Source organism: Salvelinus namaycush, unplaced genomic scaffold, assembly GCF_016432855.1.
Source record: "Salvelinus namaycush isolate Seneca unplaced genomic scaffold, SaNama_1.0 Scaffold824, whole genome shotgun sequence".
In the NCBI taxonomy this organism is placed as follows: Eukaryota; Metazoa; Chordata; class Actinopteri; order Salmoniformes; family Salmonidae; genus Salvelinus; species Salvelinus namaycush.
This window is the reverse complement of record NW_024061558.1, coordinates 32,501-46,082: the sequence shown is the minus strand read 5'-3', so window position 1 is coordinate 46,082 and position 13,582 is coordinate 32,501. Positions and strand designations below refer to the sequence as shown.

Below are 13,582 nucleotides of genomic sequence, written 5' to 3'. Positions count from 1 at the left end.
TCTCTTGCCCTCTCTCTCTCTCTCTCTCTCTCTCTTTCTCTCTCTCTCTCTCTCTCTCTCCCTCTCTCTCTCTCTTTCTCCATTCTGTTCCCTCCTTCTCTATCTCTCTCTCTGTCATTCCTCCCCATCCCTCAGCCCACAGTGTGAAGCACACAATCATAAAGACTTGTCTTAATAACTGACCACATCTCTGCGTTGCTAGGATACTCCCGCCACGTACACAGCACTCAATGCCTTCACATATACATCAATAATTCAAGGCCAGTCTTTAAAGCCTGCTGCTATCTGGAGCCAGTGTTAGTATGAAACCCATTTAAGTAATGACTTAAGCTGTGTGTAACACGCTACTGTACCTTGCTCCCAATGTTAAAAGGGATTAGGAATAACTAAAAACGGTGTGTGTGCACGTGTGCATTTGTGTGTGTGTGTCCATAGCTGTGTGTCTGTTCAGAGGAAGGGTGTATGTGGAAGGGGACTTGAAGAGTGTGAGGGATTCATCTGGAAACTGTTTACTGTTTGAGTGTCAGGTAAGTCCAATACACTCCACATGTCTACACACTCTTAGCTTGCAATGATTACAGAACACACCTGCACTCAACACACCATGATAATCCCTATATAGACAACACACCATGATAATCCCTATAGAGACAACACACCATGATAATCCCTATATAGACAACACACCATGATAATCCCTATAGAGACAACACACCATGATAATCCCTATAGAGACAACACACCATGATAATCCCTATAGAGACAACACACCATGATAATCCCTATAGAGACAACACACCATGATAATCCCTATAGAGACAACACACCATGATAATCCCTATAGAGACAACACACCATGATAATCCCTATAGAGACAACACACCATGATAATCCCTATAGAGACAACACACCATGATAATCCCTATAGAGACAACACACCATGATAATCCCTATAGAGACAACACACCATGATAATCCCTATAGAGACAACAGACCATGATAATCCCTATAGAGACAACACACCATGATAATCCCTATAGAGACAACAGACCATGATAATCCCTATAGAGACAACACACCATGATAATCCCTATAGAGACAACACACCATGATAATCCCTATAGAGACAACAGACCATGAGAATCCTTATAGAGACAACACACCATGATAATCCCTATAGAGACAACACACCATGATAATCCCTATAGAGACAACAGACCATGATAATCCCTATAGAGACAACACACCATGATAATCCTTATATAGACAACACACCATGATAATCCCTATAGAGACAACAGACCATGAGAATCCTTATAGAGACAACACACCATGATAATCCTTATAGAGACAACACACCATGATAATCCCTATAGAGACAACACACTCCCTCTGATCCAGCCTGGTCTGGGCGCGTTTCATGTTGAAATACATATCATCCATATTATTATCTGGTGGTGGATGGCCTCATGTACTAATGCATCAGATCAGCCTTTACAGTACCTCTCAAACCAACAGCTTGGATATAGACACGTCTCACAGAACAGATTGACTATAGACACGTCTCACAGAACAGAACAGCTTGACTATAGACACGTCTCACAGAACAGAACAGCTTGACTATAGACACGTCTCACAGAACAGAACAGCTTGACTATAGACACGTCTCACAGAACAGCTTGACTATAGACACGTCTCACAGAACAGCTTGACTATAGACACATCTCACAGAACAGCTTGACTATAGACACGTCTCACAGAACAGCTTGACTATAGACACATCTCACAGAACAGCTTGACTATAGACACGTCTCACAGAACAACTTGACTATAGACACGTCTCACAGAACAACTTGACTATAGACACGTCTCACAGAACAACTTGACTATAGACACGTCTCACAGAACAACTTGACTATAGACACGTCTCACAGAACAGCTTGCCTATAGACACGTCTCACAGAACAGCTTGACTATAGACACGTCTCACAGAACAGCTTGACTATAGACACGTCTCACAGAACAGCTGGACTATAGACACGTCTCACAGAACAGCTGGACTATAGACACGTCTCACAGAACAGCTTGACTATAGACACGTCTCACAGAACAGCTTGACTATAGACACGTCTCACAGAACAGAACAGCTTGACAATAGACACGTCTCACAGAACAGAACAGCTTGACTATAGACACGTCTCACAGAACAGAACAGCTTGACTATAGACACGTCTCACAGAACAGAACAGCTTGACTATAGACACGTCTCACAGAACAGATTGACTATAGACACGTCTCACAGAACAGATTGACTATAGACACGTCTCACAGAACAGCTTGACTATAGACACGTCTCACAGAACAGCTTGACTATAGACACGTCTCACAGAACAGCTGGACTATAGACACGTCTCACAGAACAGCTGGTCTATAGATACGTCTCACAGAACAGAACAGCTTGACTATAGACACGTCTCACAGAACAGAACAGCTTGACTATAGACACGTCTCACAGAACAGATTGACTATTGACACGTCTCACAGAACAGATTGACTATAGACACATCTCACAGAACAGCTTGACTATAGACACGTCTCACAGAACAGAACAGCTTGACTATAGACACGTCTCACAGAACAGCTGGACTATAGACACGTCTCACAGAACAGATTGACTATAGACACGTCTCACAGAACAGCTGGACTATAGACACGTCTCACAGAACAGCTGGACTATAGACACGTCTCACAGAACAGCTTGAATATAGACACGTCTCACAGAACAGAACAGCTTGACTATAGACACGTCTCACAGAACAGCTTGACTATAGACACGTCTCACAGAACAGATTGACTATAGACACGTCTCACAGAACAGAACAGCTTGACTATAGACACATCTCACAGAACAGCTTGACTATAGACACGTCTCACAGAACAGCTGGACTATAGACACGTCTCACAGAACAGCTTGACTATAGACACGTCTCACAGAACAGCTTGACTATAGACACGTCTCACAGAACAGCTTGACTATAGACACGTCTCACAGAACAGAACAGCTTGACTATAGACACGTCTCACAGAACAGAACAGCTTGACTATAGACACGTCTCACAGAACAGAACAGCTTGACTATAGACACGTCTCACAGAACAGCTTGACTATAGACACGTCTCACAGAACAGAACAGCTTGACTATAGACACGTCTCACAGAACAGAACAGCTTGACTATAGACACGTCTCACAGAACAGCTTGACTATAGACACGTCTCACAGAACAGCTTGACTATAGACACATCTCACAGAACAGCTTGACTATAGACACGTCTCACAGAACAGATTGACTATAGACACGTCTCACAGAACAGATTGACTATAGACACGTCTCACAGAACAGATTGACTATAGACACGTCTCACAGAACAGCTTGACTATAGACACATCTCACAGAACAGCTTGCCTATAGACACGTCTCACAGAACAGCTTGACTATAGACACGTCTCACAGAACAGAACAGCTTGACAATAGACACGTCTCACAGAACAGAACAGCTTGACTATAGACACGTCTCACAGAACAGAACAGCTTGACTATAGACACGTCTCACAGAACAGAACAGCTTGACTATAGACACGTCTCACAGAACAGAACAGCTTGACAATAGACACGTCTCACAGAACAGAACACCTTGACTATAGACACGTCTCACAGAACAGAACAGCTTGACAATAGACACGTCTCACAGAACAGCTTGACTATAGACACGTCTCACAGAACAGCTTAACTATAGACACGTCTCACAGAACAGCTTGACTATAGACACGTCTCACAGAACAGCTTGACTATAGACACGTCTCACAGAACAGCTTGACTATAGACACGTCTCACAGAACAGCTTGACTATAGACACGTCTCACAGAACAGAACAGCTGGACTATAGACACGTCTCACAGAACAGCTGGACTATAGACACGTCTCACAGAACAGCTGGACTATAGATACGGCTCACAGAATAGCTTGACTATAGACACGTCTCACAGAACATAACAGCTTGACTATAGACACGTCTCACAGAACAGCTTGACTATAGACACGTCTCACAGAACAGCTTAACTATAGACACGTCTCACAGAACAGCTTGACTATAGACACGTCTCACAGAACAGCTTGACTATAGACACGTCTCACAGAACAGCTTGACTACAGACACGTCTCACAGAACAGCTTGACTACAGACACGTCTCACAGAACAGCTGGACTATAGATACGGCTCACAGAACAGCTTTACTATAGACACGTCTCACAGAACAGAACAGCTTGACTATAGACACGTCTCACAGAACAGCTTGACTATAGACACGTCTCACAGAACAGAACAGCTTGACTATAGACACGTCTCACAGAACAGCTTGACTATAGACACGTCTCACAGAACAGAACAGCTGGACTATAGACACGTCTCACAGAACAGCTGGACTATAGATACGGCTCACAGAACAGCTTGACTACAGACACGTCTCACAGAACAGCTGGACTATAGATACGGCTCACAGAACAGCTTGACTATAGACACGTCTCACAGAACAGAACAGCTTGACTATAGACACGTCTCACAGAACAGCTTGACTATAGACACGTCTCACAGAACAGAACAGCTGGACTATAGACACGTCTCACAGAACAGAACAGCTTGACTATAGACACGTCTCACAGAACAGCTGGACTATAGACACGTCTCACAGAACAGCTGGACTATAGATACGGCTCACAGAACAGAACAGCTTGACTACAGACACGTCTCACAGAACAGCTGGACTATAGATACGGCTCACAGAACAGAACAGCTTGACTACAGACACGTCTCACAGAACAGCTTGACTATAGACACGTCTCACAGAACAGAACAGCTTGACTACAGACACGTCTCACAGAACAGCTTGACTATAGACACGTCTCACAGAACAGCTTGACTATAGACACGTTTCACAGAACAGCTTGACTATAGACACGTTTCACAGAACAGCTTGACTATAGACACGTCTCACAGAACAGCTTGACTATAGACACGTCTCACAGAACAGCTTGACTATAGACACGTCTCACAGAACAGCTTGACAATAGACACGTCTCACAGAACAGCTGGACTATAGACACGTCTCACAGAACAGCTTGACTATAGACACGTCTCACAGAACAGCTTGACTATAGACACGTCTCACAGAACAGCTGGACTATAGACACGTCTCACAGAACAGCTTGACTATAGACACGTCTCACAGAACAGAACAGCTTGACTATAGACACGTCTCACAGAACAGCTTGACTATAGACACGTCTCACAGAACAGCTTGACTATAGACACATCTCACAGAACAGCTTGACTATAGACACGTCTCACAGAACAGCTTGACTATAGACACATCTCACAGAACAGCTTGACTATAGACACGTCTCACAGAACAACTTGACTATAGACACGTCTCACAGAACAACTTGACTATAGACACGTCTCACAGAACAACTTGACTATAGACACGTCTCACAGAACAACTTGACTATAGACACGTCTCACAGAACAGCTTGCCTATAGACACGTCTCACAGAACAGCTGGACTATAGACACGTCTCACAGAACAGCTTGACTATAGACACGTCTCACAGAACAGCTGGACTATAGACACGTCTCACAGAACAGCTGGACTATAGACACGTCTCACAGAACAGCTTGACTATAGACACGTCTCACAGAACAGAACAGCTTGACAATAGACACGTCTCACAGAACAGAACAGCTTGACTATAGACACGTCTCACAGAACAGAACAGCTTGACTATAGACACGTCTCACAGAACAGAACAGCTTGACTATAGACACGTCTCACAGAACAGATTGACTATAGACACGTCTCACAGAACAGATTGACTATAGACACGTCTCACAGAACAGCTTGACTATAGACACGTCTCACAGAACAGCTTGACTATAGACACGTCTCACAGAACAGCTGGACTATAGACACGTCTCACAGAACAGCTGGACTATAGATACGTCTCACAGAACAGAACAGCTTGACTATAGACACGTCTCACAGAACAGAACAGCTTGACTATAGACACGTCTCACAGAACAGATTGACTATTGACACGTCTCACAGAACAGATTGACTATAGACACATCTCACAGAACAGCTTGACTATAGACACGTCTCACAGAACAGAACAGCTTGACTATAGACACGTCTCACAGAACAGCTGGACTATAGACACGTCTCACAGAACAGATTGACTATAGACACGTCTCACAGAACAGCTGGACTATAGACACGTCTCACAGAACAGCTGGACTATAGACACGTCTCACAGAACAGCTTGACTATAGACACGTCTCACAGAACAGAACAGCTTGACTATAGACACGTCTCACAGAACAGCTTGACTATAGACACGTCTCACAGAACAGCTTGACTATAGACACGTCTCACAGAACAGATTGACTATAGACACGTCTCACAGAACAGAACAGCTTGACTATAGACACATCTCACAGAACAGCTTGACTATAGACACGTCTCACAGAACAGCTGGACTATAGACACGTCTCACAGAACAGCTTGACTATAGACACGTCTCACAGAACAGCTTGACTATAGACACGTCTCACAGAACAGCTTGACTATAGACACGTCTCACAGAACAGAACAGCTTGACTATAGACACGTCTCACAGAACAGAACAGCTTGACTATAGACACGTCTCACAGAACAGAACAGCTTGACTATAGACACGTCTCACAGAACAGCTTGACTATAGACACGTCTCACAGAACAGAACAGCTTGACTATAGACACGTCTCACAGAACAGAACAGCTTGACTATAGACACGTCTCACAGAACAGCTCAGCTTGACTATAGACACATCTCACAGAACAGCTTGACTATAGACACGTCTCACAGAACAGATTGACTATAGACACGTCTCACAGAACAGATTGACTATAGACACGTCTCACAGAACAGATTGACTATAGACACGTCTCACAGAACAGATTGACTATAGACACGTCTCACAGAACAGCTTGACTATAGACACGTCTCACAGAACAGCTTGACTATAGACACGTCTCACAGAACAGCTTGCCTATAGACATGTCTCACAGAACAGCTTGACTATAGACACGTCTCACAGAACAGAACAGCTTGACAATAGACACGTCTCACAGAACAGAACAGCTTGACTATAGACACGTCTCACAGAACAGAACAGCTTGACTATAGACACGTCTCACAGAACAGAACAGCTTGACTATAGACACGTCTCACAGAACAGCTTGACTATAGACACGTCTCACAGAACAGCTTGACTATAGACACATCTCACAGAACAGCTTGACTATAGACACGTCTCACAGAACAGCTTGACTATAGACACATCTCACAGAACAGCTTGACTATAGACACGTCTCACAGAACAACTTGACTATAGACACGTCTCACAGAACAACTTGACTATAGACACGTCTCACAGAACAACTTGACTATAGACACGTCTCACAGAACAACTTGACTATAGACACGTCTCACAGAACAGCTTGCCTATAGACACGTCTCACAGAACAGCTTGACTATAGACACGTCTCACAGAACAGCTTGACTATAGACACGTCTCACAGAACAGCTGGACTATAGACACGTCTCACAGAACAGCTGGACTATAGACACGTCTCACAGAACAGCTTGACTATAGACACGTCTCACAGAACAGCTTGACTATAGACACGTCTCACAGAACAGAACAGCTTGACAATAGACACGTCTCACAGAACAGAACAGCTTGACTATAGACACGTCTCACAGAACAGAACAGCTTGACTATAGACACGTCTCACAGAAAGAACAGCTTGACTATAGACACGTCTCACAGAACAGATTGACTATAGACACGTCTCACAGAACAGATTGACTATAGACACGTCTCACAGAACAGCTTGACTATAGACACGTCTCACAGAACAGCTTGACTATAGACACGTCTCACAGAACAGCTGGACTATAGACACGTCTCACAGAACAGCTGGTCTATAGATACGTCTCACAGAACAGAACAGCTTGACTATAGACACGTCTCACAGAACAGAACAGCTTGACTATAGACACGTCTCACAGAACAGATTGACTATTGACACGTCTCACAGAACAGATTGACTATAGACACATCTCACAGAACAGCTTGACTATAGACACGTCTCACAGACAGAACAGCTTGGACTATAGACACGTCTCACAGAACAGCTGGACTATAGACACGTCTCACAGAACAGATTGACTATAGACACGTCTCTCACAGAACAGCTGGACTATAGACACGTCTCACAGAACAGCTGGACTATAGACACGTCTCACAGAACAGCTTGAATAGAGCACAGACACGTCTCACAGACAGAACAGCTTGACTATAGACACGTCTCACCAGAACAGCTTGACTATAGACACGTCTCACAGAACAGATTGACTATAGGACAACGTCTCACAGAAAAGACAGCTTGACTATAGACACATCTCACAGAAACAAGCTTGACTATAGACACGTCTCCATAACAGAACAGCTGGACTCATAGACACGTCTCACAGAACAGCTTGACTATAGACACGTCTCACAGAACAGCTTGACTATAGACACGTCTCACAGAACAGCTTGACTATAGACACGTCTCACAGAACAACGTTGACTATAGGACACCGTCTCACAGAAACAGCTTGACTATAGACACGTCTCACAGAACAGAACAGCTTGACTATAGACACGTCTCACAGACAGACAGCTTGACTATAGACACGTCTCACAGAACGAACAGCTTGACTATAGACACGTCTCACAGAACAGAACAGCTTTGACTATAGACACGTCTCACAGAACAGAACAGCTTGACTATAGACACGTCTCACAGAACAGCTTGACTATAGACACGTCTCACAGAACAGCTTGACTATAGACACGTCTCACAGAACAGCTTGACTATAGACACGTCTCACAGAACAGATTGACTATAGACACAGTCTCACAGAACAGATTGACTATAGACACGTCTCACAGAAACAGATTGACTATAGACACGTCTCACAGAACAGCTTGACTATAGACACGTCTCACAGAACAGCTTGACTATAGACACGTCTCACAGAACAGCTTGACTATAGACACGTCTCACAGAACAGAACAGCTTGACTATAGACACGTCTCACAGAACAGAACAGCTTGACTATAGACACGTCTCACAGAACAGAACAGCTTGACTATAGACACGTCTCACAGAACAGAACAGCTTGACTATAGACACGTCTCACAGAACAGAACAGCTTGACTATAGACACGTCTCACAGAACAGAACAGCCTGGACTATAGACACGTCTCACAGAACAGAACAGCTTGACAATAGACACGTCTCACAGAACAGCTTGACTTATAGGACACATCTGCACAGAACAGCTTGATATAACGTAAAGGGATATCGAACGTCTCACCGAACAGCTTGACTATAGACACGTCTCACAGAACGAACAGCTTGACTGATAGACACGTCTCAAAGAACAGCGGGACTATAGACATGTCTCACAGAACAGCTTGCTATAGACACGTCTCACAGAACAGCTTGACTATAGACCACGTCTCACAGAACAGCTGGACTATAGACACGTCTCACAGAACAGCTTGACTATAGACACGTCTCACAGAACAGCTGGGACTATAGACACGTCTCACAGAAACAGCTTGACTATAGACCACGTCTCACAGAACAGCTTGACTATAGACACGTCTCACAGAACAGCTTGACTATAGACAGGTTGAAAGCAGAAAACCCCAGAAGATATTTTATGAAACTAAAGCTTTCATGGCTGTCAAATAGATAAATTAACCAAGTAAATATAATATATATTTGGATATATTAGCATCTATTATAATGGTCTATTGTTGTTAGAAGTGGGATGTCCATGTCTAAAGCAGGGAAGATGGATTTTGACAGAGATGTTACTGTAGCGCACCTGTGGTGTCATGGTTTTACAGGAGCACAGTATGCAGAGGGTGGAGAACGCTCCCTGTCCTGAACTGACCTGCCCCGAGTCTGAACACATCACCCTTACAGACCGCTGCTGCAAGGTCTGCAGAGGTAGGTCTGGAACACACACACACACACACAGCTATGCATGCACACCACACACACTCACGCACGCACGCACGCGCACACACACGCACGCACACACGCACGCAGGCACGCACGCACGCACGCACGCACACCACACACACACACACACACACACACACACACACACACACACACACACACACACACACACACACACACAACACACACACACACCACACACACACACACACACACACACACACCAGATTCTTGGAGTGATAGTGAGGTAGTGTTGAAGCACTGTGTAATAGATAAGGGAGAATGGATATTAAAAGTCGGTCCACTCCCTCCATCTCCTTAGATGATGTATGTCTCCTGCTTGGCTGGTAATGAGGCCTCTCTCTCACGTGGAACCTGGGCTGTGTCCCAAATGCACTACTTTTAGTGCACTACTTTTGACCTCAGCCGGATGTGCCCTGGTCAAAAGTAGTGCGCTATAAAGGGAATAGGCGATTTGGAACTCCCTCATGATATTACCCACATACACACTAGACGTGGTCAGCACACAGCCATGCATCTCTGTGACAGCAACACATGCTGTTCTATTCCAGTTTCCACCAGGCCTGAACAACATGTTACTGGCCAGTGTTTTTAACAGCTAATGCCGGTTTGCCTGAGGCTGATGCCATGCAGTTGTTTGTACACATGCATATACACACACTCTCAGTCAAATGCACACATGTGCACATACACGGACACACACAGGTAAATAGTGCCATACATGCACTCAAACATATTCAGTTGGCCTTGATGTCATGGTTTTTTCTGTTTCCCTTTGTCTTCTTTCTCTTTTGTTCATGTTGTTGGTTTGTTTGTGCATGGGGGGGTCTTGTGGGTGGGGAGTGGAATAATAAATAAATAAATATTATTATTATTATTATTTGTATTAGATTTTCTCGGGGGGGGGGGTCTCAGATGGTTACGGGGCAGCTCTTGGGGAACTGTGGGGGGGATCTGGAGGGCTGGCGGTTGGGAGCTTGGAGGGCTGGGGTTGGGAGCTTGGAGGGCTGGGGGTTGGGAGCTTGGAGGGCTGGGGTTGAGAGCTTGGAGGGCTGGGGGTTGGGAGCTTGGAGGGCTGGGGGGTTGAGAGCTTGGAGGGCTGGGGGTTGAAAGCTTGGAGGGCTGGCGGTTGGGAGCTTGGAGGGCTGGGGGTTGGGAGCTTGGAGGGCTGGGGGTTGACAGCTTGGAGGGCTGGCGGTTGGGAGCTTGGAGGGCTGGCGGTTGGAGCTTGGAGGGCTGGCGGTTGAGGAGCTTGGAGGGCTGGGTTGGGAGCTTGGAGGGCTGGGGGTTGGGAGCTTGGAGGGCTGGCGGTTGGGGAGCTTGGAGGGCTGGCGGTTGGGAGCTTGGAGGGCTGGCGGTTGGGAGCTTGGAGGACTGGGGGTTGGGAGCTTGGAGGGCTGGCGGTTGGGAGCTTGGAGGGCTGGCGGTTGAGAGCTTGGAGGGCTGGCGGTTGGGAGCTTGGAGGGCTGGGGGTTGGGAGCTTGGAGGACTGGGGGTTGGGAGCTTGGAGGGCTGGGGGTTGGGAGCTTGGAGGGCTGGGGGTTGGGAGCTTGGAGGGCTGGGGGTTGGGAGCTTGGAGGACTGGGGGTTGGGAGCTTGGAGGGCTAGGGGTTGGGAGCTTGGAGGACTGGGGGTTGAGAGCTTGGAGGGCTGGGGGTTGGGAGCTTGGAGGGCTGGGGGTTGGGAGCTTGGAGGGCTGGAGGTTGGGAGCTTGGAGGGCTGGCGGTTTGAGAGCTTGGAGGGCTGGGGGTTGGGAGCTTGGAGGGCTGGGGGTTGAGAGCTTGGAGGGCTGGGGGTTGGGATCTTGGAGGGCTGGCGGTTGAGAGCTTGGAGGGCTGGGGGTTGAGAGCTTGGAGGGCTGGCGGTTGGGAGCTTGGAGGGCTGGCGGTTGGGAGCTTGGAGGGCTGGCGGTTGGGAGCTTGGAGGGCTGGCGGTTGGGAGCTTGGAGGGCTGGGGGTTGGGAGCTTGGAGGGCTGGGGGTTGGGAGCTTGGAGGGCTGGCGGTTGGGAGCTTGGAGGGCTGGCGGTTGGGAGCTTGGAGGGCTGGGGGTTGGGAGCTTGGAGGGCTGGGGGTTGAGAGCTTGGAGGGCTGGCGGTTGGGAGCTTGGAGGGCTGGAGGTTGGGAGCTTGGAGGGCTGGCGGTTGGGAGCTTGGAGGGCTGGCGGTTGGGAGCTTGGAGGGCTGGCGGTTGGGAGCTTGGAGGGCTGGCGGTTGGGAGCTTGGAGGGCTGGGGGTTGGGATCTTGGAGGGCTGGCGGGTTGGGAGCTTGGAGGGCTGGCGGTTGAGAGCTTGGGCCGGTGCCTGATGGATCGTTGGTTCAGGTCCCCGTTTTTTGATCTGTCAACGTGCCCTTGAGCAGGGCTTTGACCCTGGTTGCTTCTGTGTGTGTAGCTCTGGATGGGAGTCTGTTAGATGACTAATGTGATGTAGTTGTTGAGCTGCTTCACTGTAAGTATATTGTACGTTTAAAACATTCAATAATATATTGTAATAAATAAAAACAGCATGTTAATGTTCTCTGATGAAGTCTTGTTTCCTCCTGACCTGTGTTCCTGCAGAGTGAACTGTGGTTTCAGCCATACACACCTGTTGTTCTGTCTATCTAGTTATATGTCTATGGCCAGGGGCGAGACAGGGACAAACCGTTTGAGGAAAGAAAGCACGCCTTGTCTAGTATCACACACACACACACACACACACACACACACACACACACACACACACACACACACACACACACACACACACACACACACACACACACACACACACACACACACACACACACACACACCACACAGGTGTAAGACAACCCAGTAAGGGTGATTTATCAGCTGTAGAATGACCAGACAGTATCTGTCTCTTTCCCCCTCCCCCTCTCTCAGGTCATCATTTCTGTGTGGAGGGCCCCAGTCCCAGCTGTGTGGAGAACTCGGAATGTGTGAATCTGGAGGCTGGGTCCTGCTGCAGCTGTAAAGATGGCTACAGCGCCCTGAGGGATGACAGCGCGTACTGTGGAGGTGCAGTACTCTTACTACAACAATGGCATCACTAAGCCAACACTCATTTAAGTCATCTTCATCGCCTCAGTCCATTCTATCTACTAATCCTTGTGATCTTTGGCCATCTTCTCTGTTGTGGCCCAGCTTTGCTGGTTGTGTAAAACTCCAATGCCTCATTTAGAAGTGGTCTTTTGAGACGGATTTCAACCAAAGAATGAATCATTTACCGTTATTGTATGGGGGCTTGGACTTCATTGTTTTTAATGTTTATCTTAGTTTGGGATTACAATCATATACTGTAGTGCTGTGTAAGTAGGTACAGGGATGACTATGGTACTTTAAGCAGGAGAAATTTAGAGGCGTATAATTCAGCTCTT

The 13,582-nt window shown here is 46.7% G+C and overlaps 1 protein-coding gene across 1 annotated transcript in view; it reads left to right on the top strand.

Annotated features, from left to right (window-relative positions):
* LOC120042988 (protein NEL-like) overlaps positions 1-13,582 on the top strand; it is an 85,586-nt gene that overhangs the window by 45,307 nt on the left and 26,697 nt on the right. Inside the window, exons 10-12 of the mRNA XM_038987711.1 lie at positions 436-527; positions 10,066-10,168; positions 13,089-13,223. Coding sequence (XP_038843639.1) covers positions 436-527; positions 10,066-10,168; positions 13,089-13,223 — 330 coding nt within the window. The remainder of the gene's footprint in view (positions 1-435; positions 528-10,065; positions 10,169-13,088; positions 13,224-13,582) is intronic.